Genomic DNA, 18,568 nt, shown 5'->3' on the forward strand with positions numbered 1-18,568 from the left:
AAAAAAATAATTTCCTTTATATATTTTTTAGATTTATAATGAATACATATGAGAAAATTATATTAAATTTTCAAACTTGAGCAATAAAAATTAAAGATTTTATAAATTTTTAATTACAAAATACTTGTAGCTTGTACATTTTTGTGATTATATAAATTTTGTAAAAAATTGAACTTCAAATATGTATACAAATTAGAAGAATTATTAACTATGCAGGAATGCAGGATCTTGTATTAAATTTTCAAGAATTTTGACTCCGTGAATAATTTATAATAATTTATAAAGATAACAAAATTAAAAATAATTGAAAATTGAAAATATCTTTATAATTATCTCCAAAAGAGTCAAAATATTAAAACAATTATACTTACTTTAAATTCCAGTTTTTCGTTTTTCATTTTTATTTTTTCTATTTTATTATATTTTCATTTCTGTTTATGGATACTGTACATATTAAGTATATATATATAATATTATATTGTAGTAAATGCATAAATTTACGAGTTTATAATACTATATAACACGTATATAACTATATTCTATACACGCTATGAATATTTTATAATGTACATATCAAATGTTACAAAAATAATTATTTAATTTTTTGTTAAGTGATGATATTAAAATATAATCATTAATAATCTAAAAGAACTTGTAAGTTTAACGAATATAAAATTTTTAATGGTTATGTTTTCTGTTATCTAAAATTTAATAATTTTTGATAAAATCTACCTATTTTATTTTATTTATAATATATTACGTATCTTCATAAAATTAAACATATACTATAAATAACAATTAATCGAAACATAAACGTATCCGATTTCATTTATGTGTCAACATACCTTTTTTAAACTTTACAATACTCAATTTAATATATTAGTAAATGGTTTGTAAATATTAGTAATAATAATAATAATATTTTTTCCTTTAGAATGATCAATCGATTCTAAAGACGATGTTAAGAAGGAAAAAGGAATCCGATTTGAGTACTGAGCCAACGAAAAATCAACTTAGCCGTGTATTAGGACTAGTAGACTTGATTTCTCTTGGCGTTGGTTCAACTCTTGGACTTGGCGCTTATGTACTAGCTGGAGAAGTTGCATTTAAATTTACTGGGCCCGCTGTAGTTTTGTCATTTGCTTTTGCAGCTGTAGCATCGGCACTGTCAGGTAATTATAGATAAATGTAATTAGTTTTAGAACACAATATTTAATTAATGTCTTATTGAAAGATATATATATATATATTATATGCATATTAACTGCGTTTCAAATGGGTTTATGAATAAAACATAAATTTGTACGTAATGAATACTGATGACTGTTAACTGGGATTATTGTGAATCCTGTAAGTAGGACAGGAAAAAATATCTGTTCTAAAACAATTGACAACCATTTAATTTAATTATACCATTATAATCTCAAGATAAAAATATGGTATATAAGCCATTTAAATAAGTATTATTATTTTTAACCTAGGGGCATAACAAAATATAAATTTGTAAACGTTATTTTGAGTCGGTTTGGCTAAGTGAGATTTGAAATATCTGAGGGGCCCACGTAAGTCCCTGATCTCTACATTTAAAGGACGTGTGTTACTTACATCGCAATGCACTAATATTAAAAAGTTAATTATAATTATATCCAATTCATTATTTTTGTCTGCACATTAGGTTAGGTACTTGCCAATTATTACAGTTTCCAATAGTTGGCATCTAGTTTTTCATTGACCTTCTCTCACACCTGAAAAATCCATACATTTTTTCTCTCTCTTTTTTATACTTATTTAATTTTTCTAATTTTCTTCTTCTCCTTGGTTTTTCATATATTGGCTACTGATGTAAGATTTCTGTTATCATCAGTCTCCTGTAATTACCTTTATAATTAAATTTTTTCACAACACTGGCTTCTTAATTTAATAACATTTTTATATTTATCAATCCAATTTGTTTTTATTTTTCTACTTTATTATTATTTATTATTATTGATACAATAATAGTAATAATAATATGAAAGTAATTGTCAACCTTTAAAGTTAAAAAAGTAAATAAATAAAATATCCATTAATAAATGCTAAATTAAATTTTTAAGAGATACGATATTTATTATTTGTATTTATTTACAAATAGCTTACACGGAGAAATGTGTTGCGTTATCTATATTGAACGCAGTTGGAGTATTATGTTAAATCTATTTATTTTAAATAAAATTGGCTTAATTCTGGTTTTCTACTACAGGTATAATTTGGCTATTCCCTTTAAATAATTATGGTTATCATAAAATTGTATGATGTGAATATGTTGCGTCTATATTTTAAATTATGTGATAGTATTTATTTAAAAGTAAATTGTGGAGGATAATTAGATATTATTAGATGTTAGAGGTTAAAGACATAATCATTGATAATATTATAATAATATGGTGTACATAATTGTATAATTTCTAAAAATAGATTATAATTTTTTTCACGAATAATATTTACAAAAAAAAAAAACTAACTAGGAAAGATGTTATTTTATTTAGGATTATGCTATGCCGAGTTTGCTAGTCGTGTACCAAAAGCCGGGTCGGCATATGCGTTCAGCTATGTTGGTATAGGTGAAATAGTGGCATTTCTCATTGGATGGGATTTAATATTAGAATACAGTATCGGTGAGTATAAATGTGAAAATCACATTATCATATATTTGTTGCTATTAATATATACATTTTCTTATTTTCATAATAATTATGTAATTAATACAATATTATTACATTTGATATAACATCGAATTAAAATTATTAGAGTACTTACACTTATGTTTACGATACTTAAGTGTGTATCTATTGATTAATTAAAATTAAATTCATAATAATTTATTTTATAGTAAAACCATTGAAAGAAAATTATTTAGGAATCATTAAGGGCATTTTTATTGGTATTTCAACATAATATTATGTGATAAATATTTTAGGATGTGCCAGCATTGCAAGAGCTTTAAGTGGGCATATTGATAAACCACTTGGTTATCCGATGAGAAATTATTTTCAACAAACGTTTCCAATGGATATTGATTTTTTGGCTCCATATCCAGATCTTTTTTCATTCGCATCTATACTAATGTTAACATGTAAGTATTAAAATTAATACAATTTACGTAATTTTTTTTTACGAAATTAAAACGAAAAAGAAGTATTACTTACGTACTTACGTTTATTAACATTAATATATTAAATATTGAATCCGGATGATATAATATAGAAATCATTTCGTGAAAAAAGTTATTAAAAATTAATAAGATTTTCAGTTTTAAAATGATACCATTAGCTTTAATTTCTTATAGTTTTTTTAACACGTAATAGTAAATTATAAAGCTTATTGCTAATATTGTATTAAAAACGAATGACATAGAAACAATTATTAAGGTTGGATGGTTTTCCAATATTTTTTATTTTATTCCCAGTAAAATAAATTGTACACGTTTTATAGTTGTGCTGTATTTTGTTATAATGACATTTTTTTATTTATTAAGTTTATTATTTTATCAAATATGTTCAATACCATCGCAAAACATGGATTAGACAGCTTAATTTTCCCTGTAACGACAACATTATTACCGCAACTGCGAAAACTAATTTTGTTGAGTTATATGTTTAAAAATGTACGTATTGAAAAATAAAAACTATAGTTAAATGATTTCGAGTTTTTTAAATTGCAATGATTGAGGTAAAAATTGAATTTAATTCATTAAATGTATTTTTAAATTAAAAAAAAATATATTTTGTGGAAAAAATTACTTAAAAATGATCGATAGACGATGACTGGTGTTAGACATATACATTATATATATATATTTGTTTTAAATATTAAAAATATAGATTGTAAATTGTAATAGGTATGCATTTTATTTTTATTAATATACTACTAAAGTTATTATTTATTTTTGTTTAGTGTTGATAGCATGGGGAATGCGAGAATCATCTTTACTTAACAAGATATTTACCATTGTCAATCTGCTTACCGTTTCCACAGTCGTCATAACTGGCCTGTTCAAAAGTATGTAAAAATAATTATTTTCAGAAACCTCTAAGACCTAAAAAAAAATATAGGCATTATTTATTTACAACAAATATATTTGCTTATTATCAAGACAAAATAATTTTGAAATTATTGAACAGATAATATTATAATGTTAAATGTTTAAATATGATGCATTTTCAATGTATAAATATAGGTATATTGATTTGGATTCATACTGAATTAATTATTATATTAAATAAATTGTAAAAATCATTGCAGTTGATTTTTACAATTGGAATATACCAAAAGAAAAAATACCATTGGATGCGAAAGGTCACGGTGGAGAAGGCGGATTTTTGCCATTTGGATGGTCCGGAGTATTTGTGGGAGCAGCGACATGTTTTTATGGATTTGTCGGATTCGATGCCATAGCCACTACTGGTAAACATTTGAAACTAGGGATAGATGTAGTTTTGCGGTTATATATATATTAAATTTGATGTGGTGTAAATTTAATGATGACTTGTACATTTTACGATTTTTTTTACATTTGTCAGACGACTAATATAATTTTGTTTTTTGGAATTATTCAAGGCGAAGAAGCCAAACGACCTACAAGAGACATACCTTTGGCAATAGTTATATCGTTATCCATCATCACATTATCGTATTGCAGCGTAGCTATCATATTGACACTCATGTGGCCATACTATTACCAGGTACGACTGTTTTATAGTCTATATTATACTTACTTTAAATTATGTTAAAATGACTAATCATAGTTTATAGTTAGTGAAAATTAATTTAAGAATAAATGGCAACGTAAAAGTTTTCAAGAATACAAGTTTGCTTTATAGGATTTACTCGTATTTATGCACAGACGCACAGTTCGCCTAGCTACACATTTTGTTAGTTAATTTACCTATACAAAAATATACGCATGTTCGTTGTACTAAATATGTCGAATGTATTATTGCGCATATGTAAATTGTAATGTTATGGTCACGTCCATTATTTTTGTTTTATTGGATTCTGCATTAAAATATAAACCTAATAATCGTATTTTAGGTACAGTGTATATTTATCTGAACTTTTATTCAGCTTATTGGATGTTTTATTGAGTACATTTTCTTGAAGTGTGGGCGAGACTTGTTTAATTTATTAACAATTATAATTGGTAGTATAGGGAATCATCGAGTCAAACACTTAGTTTTTAGTCTTGTAAAATATCAATTTATCAATACGGTAAAATTACTTCTCCAATGTTATAGAGATTAGATTAATATTGTTCTATACCAATAAGTAATGTCAGCAAATTAAAAAACTTTTTTTCCATTTCATTTATAACATGATGACTTTTCTGTGCATATTATAATAATTTACAATAATAATATCAGAAGGTCTGTTTTTTATTCGATAAAATATACAATTAAAAATACATAATCATCAAGTTATTGTGTTACGCATTCGCGGTGACCAGAGCTGCTTATATGTTTTAAATTGGCAAGAAGAATTATTTTGGGCATGGAGTAGTTTTACCTATAGTTGACAAACAATGATTGACGTTTGCATAATTTAATATGTTTTCATTTCCTCACGAGATCGCCATTTTTGAACTACAAAAAAATAATGACGTCCATTAAGCACGATAAAACATGTTTTGTTAGCCAATAATCAAAATAAAAAGTCGAATGTACAGTTGGAATTTTTGATAACCATAATGAATTGATATAACATTATTTATTTTTGCATGTTATCGCCAATAGGTAGGCACATTAAATAAAACGTATTATTCGCCATTACCGTTATTGTTTGATAATCAAGTCCTTATTAGTATAGGTTCCTACTGCAGTTAATCAACACTTATAATATTATTATAACACTTATATAGTAGAATATATTATATTTATGTTTAAGACTATATAGTATTATATTTTTGTGTAAGTGTAATTACATAAGGCGACAATTATAAGTTGCGATACCTACTACTCAGTATCTCTTGACGGATTGAATGAACTCTTATTCATAAATGTTGATCAACTTGAAGAGTCGAAAGTGTGAAATATATAATTAACGCGTCCTCCCTTAATATTACATAATTTATATCTTTCTACTATATAATCAACTATTTACATTTTTAAAGCAAATATGTAGTCAATAGATAATAACGTGACATAATTTTAAAATATTAAATTAATAAATTAAGTGTCGTTAGCCAAATAATTTATTTATTTTATTCGTAATTTTTTATTATTATTTTTAGCCATCGGTTAGTTGTGTAATTTTTTGTTTATGTTGTACACAAGTGATTTAAATTGTTTTAAAATATTATAAAAATCTTTTAAAATAAAAATAAAACTATAATATACGTATTGTATCGTTATAAGTTTTTGAAGAAAATAAAATAATTTAAGGATTGAACGGATTTATTATGAACTATTAAATTTTGGAGTCTCGCCGTTTCTGTAATTTATTTAAGTCTTATTATATTTATTTTATTTTTGATAAATAGAAAATCGTTACTCATGGCTGATTTTCAGAATTGTACATTTACATTTGATCTCAAAATACGGCTGAATGATGTTGTGGCGTTGATGTACTTTTTTAAATGTATATCCATTTTGTTAGTTCCTATAAAGATTCTAGAAAATAAATCCTAACTCTTAGATTTTTTCCTCGAATTTAGCATTGTGTTAAATTGAATAAATTCAACAAATCTAAATAACTTATTGAAGTTGACGTTCAAATGATCAGCAGCATTTCAACTTCCATTGATGCTTCTATATAGACAATTTTGAGATGAATTCAAACCGATTTGATGTAGTATTTATTTTTATTTATACACTTACTTGAATATAGTATGCATTTTCTCATAAACTAGTTTGAAATGTCTAGAAGTTACAGAATGTATGACAAAAAGAACACAAAGGTTAGAATATTGAGACGAATAGTTGAAATGTTTTATTAGTTTATCATTAAAATAATCTGTATAATATAATAACATGCAATCTAGTATATAATTTGAATTAATATGTTTCAATATATTTTAATTAACTTTATTAGCTGCAAGGTTCTAATGAGATTTTAGTCAAATGAAATGGCTTACATTTTATGTTTCGATCTTTGAAGTAAAGTTATTTTATAAATGAATTCGTTAATTGTGAGTTGATTATTTGTTGTAAATATTAAGCAAGACTATTTTTACGTTATTCTATACCCTAAAAAATTCACATTTACTTATAATTGAATGTGTCGCTTATATAAAAATGTAAATATTATGTAATTTGTTTATGACATTTTTATTTAATCGATTCAATTTTAATTTAGTCAGTGTTTTTCTTTTATATAAATAGTTATTTTTTCAAGGTATTTAAAAAAAAATTAATAGACTGTAAGTCTGAGTGTAAATATACGAATTAAAATGTCAGTAATTGGTTTTGTATGGGTTTTTTCAAATTAGGTAATAGTAATATTTTGTTTACAAATAAAATATTCAATTAAGATATATCAGTATATCACTTTTATAGTTATATTTTTAGAACATTTTCAATGTTGCTGTCGGAATATAATAAATAAAAAACTGTCTGAGCGTACATAATTATGGTGAAGGAGACTGAACTTTTACTTTTTTCCTATCAAATTTACCGAACTTTCTCAAGTTATATATATATATACTATAACGAGTATTGCGCGAAAAATATCCAAGGACAAAATATCCTTTGCTAAAATCCAATCTAAATCAAAATATATTATTATTATTATTTTTTTAATTTGGATTCTACGTCCAATTACAAAGTATTAAAGAATCGTTGGTTTTTAACACTGGATTTTTTAACCGTTGTAAGTTTTGACCTTGATTAATTTTAAGGTTTTAATGTTCGTTTTACTTTTATTTTATAAAAGGATCCAGAAGCTCCCTTCCCACACATATACCAACAGATGGAATGGCATGCACTTGAATGGATTGTTACAATCGGAGCAGTGTTTGCTTTATGCACAAAGTATGTACAAAAGCTATTTACATTAAAAACAAATTGTTTTTTCTAACAAGTAATCATTAATTTGATATTATAACCAGTATGACATGCAATAACAATATAACATATAGTCAGGTACATAACTAACTAAATATTCATCAAAACAACTTGATACTATATAATGTGATAATATATTAACATTTTGTATACAATGCGTGTATAGGCATGCGTATATTCGATTTATGGTCTTAAAACTGTTCGACCTAAACATAGCATGTGCGTGGGTAAGGAGATGGCGGTGCTGATTGCAAAAAACCTCAGGTGGTCGTCGATTCGTATTCACATGTCAACATTTAGCGTGGTTGAAATTTATATGGAATACTTCCAATAAAAAGATAAATCCCACTCATCAGTGCGGACTTGCGCGTTTTTACTTAATACCTAGCTGAATAGTGAATATGTACTTATATCAATCATTCCATACCATATAATATAATATACGTATAACTACATCGAATGGCAAACAATAAAATTTAAATTTTGTATGCGATGTAAATAATTAATCTGTTTTCAGCATGATCGGTACACTGTTTCCCTTACCCAGAATATTGTACTCCATGGCTTCCGACGGGTTATTGTTTCACATTTTTTCTAAAGTTGATTCCAAAACAAAAACTCCATTTTGGGGTACATTCATATGTGGAGCTTTTGCTGGTAAGTAATATAAATATAGAATAAAAATTAAGCACGCACGCACTTATATAATATAATATCGTAAATTAGGTATTTTATATGAAAATCGAAGTGCGATAACTACCTAAATAATCTAATTACTATTTTTATAAAGTATCTTTTAAACATTTTGATTTTATAATTTTTCATAAGAAGTTGACTGATTATTGGCAAATACAGTTTTCACTGTAATACGCAGTTTTTGTTATAAATTTGGATGTATAATATGAAATTTTACCATTTTTACTTTTTTCATTTAAAAAAATGAGGTTGTACCTTTATATTTTTTATAAAAAAGATTCAAAATATTTAATTTTGATATCTTATTATAATATAATTTAAAAAAATATGTTTCTTATGTGTAGCTTACAAACGATATTAATATTAGTTGAATTAATAAATTTGACACTGTTTTTATAACTATAAAATCGAACTTCTCTGTACATTTTGGCTACTTACCTAATATTATAACATATTTGACATATTATATAGTATAATTAATTAATACGAAATAAATTTGTATGTTTAGCGATTTTATCTAGCCTTTTTGATCTGCAACAATTAATGAACATGATGTCCATTGGTACGTTAATGGCATACTCGCTCGTGTGTATATGTGTTCTAATTTTGCGTTATACAAACGATGATTCCGAAGAGTGTAAAATAAGAGACAACGGTAGATTTCGAGTATCTCTCATGAGATTATTATCATCCAGTTTCAATCTTCCAAAGTCACAGATTACAACAAAAAACACTGGCCGAACCTCGATCATTATAATAATGGTTTATCGTAAGTATTATTCAGTTGAATTGATCCTTCGAATTGTGAACTTTAAGGTCACGAAAATTATCATACTATTTGATTATCAAAGTGACGAGTATACGCGAGTGTTTTAAAAACTACTCTTAACTATATAATATATTATATTTTATTTTATTTTACATTTAAAGGACACTATTTCACAACACTATTTTTTTTTAATTTTAAGTTTATTGGTGTATTATTGTAGTCAACACAATAATCATTTTGGTAAAAATCCGAAGTTAAAAAAATAATTATTCAACGAGATAATGATAGTTTATGAATAGCCGCGTGACGTCATAGAGTCGACGACTGAGTAGCCGCCTATGTTTTATATGTAAAAGTAGTTTGATTTACACAATGATTTTAATAACTTAAAATAGTATTTCAGAATTTTTTTTCATAAAAAATTGAATATATCCTTTTGTTGTATACATATTATAAGTAATTATACTTTAGTAAAATTATTGAGTTCGCGACTGGCGTCGTATTGCCGCGCAAACCGAATTTTACAAAATTGACAATAATATTTTTATCTACTATAAAAAAATTAGAAAGTGTATCAAAATTAAAATTACACCAGTGTCATAAACAAAAAGAAACGCTTATGGTTGTATAAAAAAAAATTTAAAAATATTCTATTCAACGATTGAAATTGTTGTATTAATCTAGACACTTTTGCACGTAAACAATGTTCCGACTTCGGCTCTATGATGTCACACGCATATTTTCAAACGCCTATATCTCATTGAATAATTAGCGTTTAAATGTGAGACCCACAACATATTATTTAGAGAATGATAAACTTTAAATCTAAGCAAACTTGTTTTTAGTGTTGTGATGTCCTTTAAGAACCATTTAGCATTAATGTTTTAAAATATTCAATCCTGAATAATCGGTGAATTAGTTTTGTGTGGGATGGTTCAGTTTTACTTTTAATAATTTAATACTAAACAATAATTATTGCTATTATTAAAATTTTCTTTCCAATTTGTGGTTCTTTTGCATATCCAACACACTTGACGCGTCTGGAATTTAAATAATAATAGTTAATGATATAATGAAACCTACACATAACTTGACACCATGTTAATGCCAATGTATAAGTTGATTAAAATGATTTTGTTTAAAAAAAAATCTATTGGTTTGTCCACCGACGTATTTTATGTCAAAATCAGGCGATTGACCTCCTGACAAAGTAATTGTGAATTCCCAGTATTAAAATCGCAAATAAACGTGTAAACGATTTGATTAAAACTAATCGCGTCTGTCATATTTATTCACCCGATGCAGATAAAATCTACAGTGGCGTAACTGTGGGTGGTTGGGGGATAATGACCAAACACCATTTCCCCAGCGATTTTTTTTGCATGGCATATGTTTTTCAAAACATAATTACACATACTTCCTTGTTTAAGATTCATTATTTATTGTCATTATGTTTTATCGAAAAATACAAAATCATAAAATATTTTATACGCTGAATTTTAAAATGTTAATTCGAGGTAATCGCAAATAAAAACAACTATATACGCAAATTCTTAAGATATTGTTTTTTTAAATTTAATGATAATTTTATTTGCAATGGTCTACTGTCCTATAATAGTGTTAAGAACCACTAAATATTAAGTATTATTATTATTAGTAGTAATATTAAGTTTAGATCTATTTAGAATCGTGTTTTTTAATGTAATAATTAATAATAATTATTATACATTTAAAATCATAATACTAATCATTTTCACCAAAATTACTGTTTAAATTCGTCAATCAAATCAACAACTTACGTAACAGTGAAATACATCGTCATTATTATAGTTTAAAAACGGTTATATTAGGTGAAAATTATTTTCCACCGTTTATAAAATACTTATTATCTGTACTCAAAGATTTTATTTTTGTTTTTTTTTCATCAGTTATCGTGTCCATATGCTTCTGTTCGTCCATCTCGATTGTTCAAAACGAAGGAAAGTTCAACACAGTCACATGTGCGGCATGCATTTTTTTCGGAGTGTGTTTGTTGGTGCTTTGCTATTCGTTATCGAGACAACCACAGTCTACAAATCGGCCTACATTCCACGTAATTATATAGTTATTAAAATTACTTTGGATTCACGGGTGTTACGACGTACGGGGACAAGGGAATTCGATAACTACGTTTAGCAATATCTACCTTTTTTAAAATATATTTTATGGGATATGAATAACATGATTATTGTATCTTTCATTATAGATATAATGAAGAATATACTGAAATCATTTAGGTCTAATTACATATCAATATACTATAGTCTTAAGGGATTATCTCGCTCGGTAAATGGAGACGAATAAATTATAATTATTTCAAATCCTTATATTTGTAATGTCTATATTTAGTATGTCACATGAATTATACAAAATACTCCATACTTTTCATTTACGTATTTTAATCTATAGGAAACTGTTTCATGTCTGTGATTTTGAATTATTGACAAAATTTAATTTCTCCTCTAGAAATATTATCCTGTAGTAGGTGCGTAGGGGGAAGGAAGGGTTTTTATAAAGGCTAACTATGCTTAATGGTGTATATGGATAGCTTTAATGAAAGTGCATAAAAATATTTTGTCCAATCTGTATTTAAGCCGAAAAATAATTAAATGGACAAGTATTAGAACCGCATTATAGTCGATAAATATTTCGACTGACATAATATCAGCTATAATATTAGAAGATATAATATTTTTCTCCGATTATACTAATAAAGTAATAACTTAGTAAATATAAGAGTATGTTTTTTCCCTTTTTAGAGAGAGTTTATATTTATTTATTGTATACATATATAATAATGGAAATCAAGGACAGTAACATGTAAAAAAAATTGAACTCATGAATATGATAGTTACAAACGAATGACGATTAATGAACAATAATGCTTATATCAATAGGACATAATAGTCATAATATATTTATGTAATTAATTTAGTACTTAAGATACCTTTTTTATTTATCTGGACGTCCTGTGGTTCGAAATGCTATTTTACAATATTGAGAATATCGAAATAAAAAGGCACATGCCACGTGCCGCAGTCTGGATGTAGCTAGATAACAAATTTGTTCAATTTTGTTTTTAAGGTTCATTATGCGATTTATCTTTAAACTACATTTTACTTGGAAATAAAATTGCCATAATAAAATGAAACATGGCACGTGGAATTATTTTTATGAACTAATGAACCCATGGAAAAACAAATTTATATTATAAAAAAATATTTATGAGTAATTTATCTGAAATGAATTGATTTTGTTTTTTTTTAATTTAATAATTTTGCATAGGCATTATAATTAAACTAAATTCTTAAAAATTAACGAAGTTTTACGAATTAATTATTACTTATTTAAAAGTAATTTCTGTTGTGGTAAAAATGAAACCGCTAGTTACATCAAAGATAAAGTTATCTCACGATCGTGATTATTAACATTTTATATTACATCTATACATTTTCGTTATAATTTAATTAAATAATATTTTGTACTAATAAGTAGTGTTATTTATACTTGGTATACATCAATAGCCGCTACGCGTTTAATATAATATACCCTTAGGCCTTAATGATTTATATGAGTAAACTCGAATAATTTATATAAGTAAGCAAATACGTAGTTATTACAATTTTGCATGTTATAATTTAATAAAAATTATTATTGAATCACTAGGTAGTGACTAGTGGGTGGGTAAGTTAAATAATATAAGTAATATTTAATAATATTTTTCTATTTTCTATTGAAATTGAAGAACACCTTAAAGTACCATATGTGTATTCACACCTTATATGTATTCATACATATCACATCGAATGTATGTATCGGTACCTACTGAAATAACTAATAACTAATAAGTAATAATTACGAGTATATAGTTAAAATAATTAAACGTATATAATTTTTTTTAGTTCTAGTTTTTCAAAAAAAAAAAAATTCTTACAGACAAAATATTATTGCTTAAGTAGTAATTTCTACGAAAATTAAGTAAAAAATGTTTTATTAATTTTCTAAAACTTGTGTGATATAACGAAGTAAAGTACTTATAGGTATATCAGGGAATGATAAATATAATTTCATTATTAAACTTTTAGTAGAAATGTTAGCTACTTAATTTATAGCTCTAATTTAAATCTTGAATTTTTTTTATCACAAAATGTACAAACAGATTTAATTATATTATGTTATACCATTATTTAAAATAAATATAATATTATGCCGACAATGATCGCCCTGATTTTTAGTCAATTTAATAATTTTGATATCAATGCATAATTGAATTTTTAATTTATAATAAGTACCTAAGGGCACTTACATAAAAATTGACAATCCCGATAAAGAAGTGCATAAATAAGCCTAATATATTTGTCAGCTAAAATATGTATTGGCTAATATACTATCTGTCGAATATTAATATTCCGACTAGATATCTTCAGTTAAATCATTTTCGGATGAGATGTCCGTCAGTCGACACGGTTTAAATTTAATTATTTTCAGTTAAAACCTGCCCCTCTTCACCACAACTAGGGGGGCCTACCACAACCGGTTAAACGTTAAACATCTCTATTCCTCGTTACAGGTACCTTGCGTCCCGTTTGTGCCGTGCTTGAGCGTCGTCCTCAACATCTACCTCATGACGCAACTGGACACGTCCACTTGGATACGATTCACTGTTTGGCTGTTCATCGGCGTGTTGATTTACCTGTTCTACGGACTCCGGTACAGCGTGGAACGGTTGAACCAGCGTCGGATCGTCGATGAAACGTATATGAAACAGATACGTTATGAAATCCAAGTCTATTAGCGCGGGGGCGACGGTGGGGTGGGAGGGAGGGGGATGAGGCGAACGTGTAAGAGACATCGTGTGTGGGTGCGTGTTTGAGGGAGAGAGATAGACAAAGATAGAATGTGAGAGTGAATATGTAGTGTGTGCATAGTGCGTTTACATGTGTGTGTGTGTATGTGTGCGAGAGTCGGGTTTAAAAATAGAGATAACGGATCTAGAGACTACAACAATTCCGTTATTCGCTATAACCCACCCACGATACGTACACATCACCGTCTTATGCATTTGTACAAAAATAATAATAATAATAATAATAATAATAAAAAAAAAAATATGACTTTATACCACTATACCTTCAAAATAATATAACAATAATAATATTATATAATCTATACAAAATGATCCGAGGACAATTATTTCAAAATTTTTCACAATATCAATACAAGCGCCGTCGTCATAGTCATCGTCATCGGCGGTAGTGAATCTCCGAAATTATTATTAATATATTATTTGTTTGCTTGTTTGTTTGTTTGTTTGTTTTTTTTTTATCATGACAGTTATATTTTTACAGAAACAACGTTAAATACTTTTTATAAAATACGCGTCTTAAACGTGTCGTTTCGTATTTTTTTTAAATGTCTCATGTCAAAATACACCTGTGACTCCATTTTGTTTAAACGATTATTTATCCTATTTTTTTTTTTATTTATTTATAACATTCATTTTTATTATGTACATTTTTGTTTAATATACGAACTAATGACTCGATCAATTGGCTTGCAAATATTTTACTGTAAGAAGACCGACCCCGGGCTAGGTATACACTGGACCGCGTCGTGATATTGGCGATTGCTATTTGCAGAGAGATGCAAAACTAGGCAAAGTCTCCACTGTCACTCTAACATACATTTGAAGACCAAGACATAACTCGTCGTTATTAGTTTATATCGTAGTTTAGGTCGGTCAACACTATAGTCGTATACCAATACCGATATGTCCGTTTATATAGTTTAACGATGAATTGTGAAATATTGAATGTAAAAATAACCTATTATTACATATCGTTGTGACGGTCCATTATTATTATTATTTTTATTATCATCGTACGAGTGAAGGCGATATTACTCGGGTTATATCTGATTTATGATTTACCACTGTACCACTATACCTAACATTATACCTATTCTCGAAGAGTAAGGGCGGGTTCCTTCGGTAGTTCAACAATTCAGACACCGTCACACATTACTATTGAAATTTCTATACATTTGTTCGCGGTGACGACGAATCAATGCGATTATCTGATATCGATTGAACGGAAATCTATTCTCCGATCTAAGTGATTATTATTACTCGGATAATATCTAATTTGCATTCCTCCGCTATGCATTTGAAGAGAAATTATATTTTATTGCGTCAACGGTATCGCAATAATTAATCTCCTCGTTCGCCACTGTTAAACCTTCAATTCAGTATGTGCCTAATCAATTCAAATGTCTCCTATATACAATCGATGTTCCGAGTAATTATATCATCGATTTTGGGTTGTCTACATTACTCGAATGACGTCTATAATTTCTAATTTCCCCGCACTCCGCTATTCTGGGTAGTACATCTGAATAGAAGATTGATCCATTGTGGCCTTTGTAGGTTATCGACTTAATGATTTTGTGACTAAATCTATATAATATATAAAGGCCAAACACCACAACTATACTATCGCGGATCGCTATACTTCTCAAAAACAACGAAACGCATTAACTCAAACTTTGGAATAATAGTCGTTTTTCTAGTGATCATCTGAACGTGCAATAAAAAAAAAATTGTAAAAAAGTACATTTCAAAAATGAGTCAATGCGGGAATTTCGTTTCGACAAACGGAAATCAAATATTTTGTTGTTTGTGTATAAGGATGCCATCGATTACAGTAAATCAAATAGCTATTATAATTGTATATAATTTTACACCTGTATTTTAAATTTGATCAAAACCACCCGAAAGAATGTGTCAAAAATATATGACGTGTAGTTTATATTTAACAAACGGAGTTTGATACATGTTAAATCCACTGGCAGTATTCAATTTCCACAAGCAACGCGTCGCGCAGGATCTGAAGTTGTAATAATTACCTAATAAATATAATATCTCCTGTATAAAATCAAAGTGCTTAAAAATATGACCCTAATGCAAATCCGAAGTTTCGACCGATTTTCGTAAAATATTCGGAAAGATCCAGAAGTATCATAGGTTACTTTACTTAACTATAGTTACAAAAAATAAATATTAGTTATTAATTATTATGATTGAATATAATTAGATCATAGTTTGTATTTTATATTTGGTCAAAACAACCCGAATAACTGCGCTATAAAAATAGGTTAACATTTAAGTATTTAACAGAGTTTAAGAATCACGTGCATTTCATTTGTCACGGGCAACGCTGAACAGCTCATCAGCTAGATATATTGTAATATTATTATCATACTTCAGTCGACATTTACCTAAAAATATCTTAATTTTTCTAAAACGTTAAACAATATAATCGAAATTCTTATTAGATATTTTTCACATTTTAAGTGGCGTTAAGTTTAACTAAAAGTTATGTTTCGGTAGTAGGTAGCTAGAGCACTAGAACATATACACGTATACGTTGCTGCGAATACGTTTACAGCATTATATACATATAGTTAAATAGTTATCTAGATAAAATGTACATTATTATTGATATATATTATTTGAAATTTTAGTTAGTGGATGAGTAAATACCCGATAGGCTAATAACCTATTATGCTCCTATCTGGCATAAAAATAAAAAAAAATTACATAAATAATACACATTTTCATGGGTCCTATTCTATAATCTATGATAATAATATTATTTATAGGAGAATAAAATAAACGAAATCATGATTGATAATGATCAACACGTTATTTTTAATTAAAACAATATTATAACCTAAAATAAATATAACACAATAAATTATTAAACACTAAAATAAAACACTTATGTTATAACATCGTAATATTTAATAGGTAGTTAATAGCTGATAATAAGAGTGTCTATCAAAGCTGAAATCTATGGGATAAAAATAAACAACATATACTTAAACCATAATAATGAAATAATAATTTTGTATGAAAGCGTACAGTTGCCAATTATTTAGCATTCGAGAAAAAAAATATTTTCTAATTTGTATGATCTAAATTTTTATCACGATTGCTGTGTCATCTGTGAATACATTTTTCTTTGGATTTATTTTTTAAATGTCCGCGTAAACAATAAAATAGGTACATATATTAACAAACGATAATATACGATTTATAAATTATTAAACTTATTTTTTAGTACTTTGGTAATTTTTTTTTGTGCAAAAAAACAATTACATATATAGCATTTGGGCCACGAATATTATTTGATCATAATTATAATATTATCAAATTAATAAAACCTATGCGTAAACTGCACGTCTGCAGTTGTATTCATAAGGTAGGTGAATCGTGAATGTTAATAATGATTTTTAATATAATTTGATAAAAAAAAAAAATTGTAAAATAATACTTGCTATACATAAATAATGGAAATTTACAACTTCGATAAAACGATACAGGTTTGATATTTTTATTTTTATTTTTTTGTCGTACATTATTTGACAATGGTTTGTAGTTTCATTATCTTGAACGTTGATTATGATGTGAAATCTGAAAATGAATTGATTTTAATTAACACGAATATTGCATTAAATGTATTGCACGTTTATTACATATTTTTTCTTGTTCCGAATTTTGACAAAATCGTAATTGTTTGTTATAGGCATTATATCAATATTCATGTATTGGTAGATATAATACTTAAGTACAAGAGCCAAATATCATTGGCGTAGCCCATTATAAATAAAACTCTAAATTAAAACCTTAAATTTCTGTTTTTTAAAGAAAGAATATTTTTAGATAAATATATTAAGATTTAAAATTATTTTATTATTATTTTTTAATTTGATAAGAAAAATCAATACCAAAATATAATGGATACAAATACAAATGCGAATTATTGACTTTAGGGAAGCGTAGGTATCGTCAGTACGCATTTTATTCTATTTTCTGTTTGTGGGCAGTAAATTTAATAATGTTAAATAATATTGGTCTAACGTAGATAAAAATTAAATACATAATATATGCCCAGTCGCATAACTTATAAGAAAACGTACTAGATATCAACAATAAAACACTAGGTATATGATTATTCGGTTTGATCGA

At 26.7% G+C, this 18,568-nt stretch overlaps 2 protein-coding genes across 17 annotated transcripts in view; one reads left to right on the top strand and one right to left on the bottom strand.

Annotated features, from left to right (window-relative positions):
• LOC132926537 (cationic amino acid transporter 2-like) overlaps positions 1-15,089 on the top strand; it is a 26,647-nt gene extending 11,558 nt beyond the window's left edge. Inside the window, exons 3-13 of the mRNA XM_060990897.1 lie at positions 935-1,172; positions 2,526-2,654; positions 2,957-3,112; positions 3,934-4,038; positions 4,282-4,443; positions 4,597-4,721; positions 7,906-8,003; positions 8,554-8,693; positions 9,241-9,501; positions 11,430-11,593; positions 14,111-15,089. Coding sequence (XP_060846880.1) covers positions 935-1,172; positions 2,526-2,654; positions 2,957-3,112; positions 3,934-4,038; positions 4,282-4,443; positions 4,597-4,721; positions 7,906-8,003; positions 8,554-8,693; positions 9,241-9,501; positions 11,430-11,593; positions 14,111-14,335 — 1,803 coding nt within the window. The 3' untranslated portion in view covers positions 14,336-15,089. The remainder of the gene's footprint in view (positions 1-934; positions 1,173-2,525; positions 2,655-2,956; positions 3,113-3,933; positions 4,039-4,281; positions 4,444-4,596; positions 4,722-7,905; positions 8,004-8,553; positions 8,694-9,240; positions 9,502-11,429; positions 11,594-14,110) is intronic.
• Positions 15,090-17,224: 2,135 nt separating this feature from the next.
• The window catches only part of LOC132923974 (twitchin), an 81,098-nt gene continuing 79,754 nt past the window's right edge, over positions 17,225-18,568 (bottom strand). For 14 of the 16 annotated variants that reach the window (XM_060988008.1, XM_060988009.1, XM_060988007.1 and 11 more), the window contains one exon: positions 17,225-18,013. The gene's annotated coding sequence lies outside the window, so the exon portion shown is untranslated. The remainder of the gene's footprint in view (positions 18,014-18,568) is intronic. The other 2 variants (XM_060988010.1, XM_060988011.1) reach the window with 1 other exon arrangement.

This window comes from Rhopalosiphum padi, chromosome 3 (assembly GCF_020882245.1).
Source record: "Rhopalosiphum padi isolate XX-2018 chromosome 3, ASM2088224v1, whole genome shotgun sequence".
Taxonomy (NCBI): Eukaryota; Metazoa; Arthropoda; class Insecta; order Hemiptera; family Aphididae; genus Rhopalosiphum; species Rhopalosiphum padi.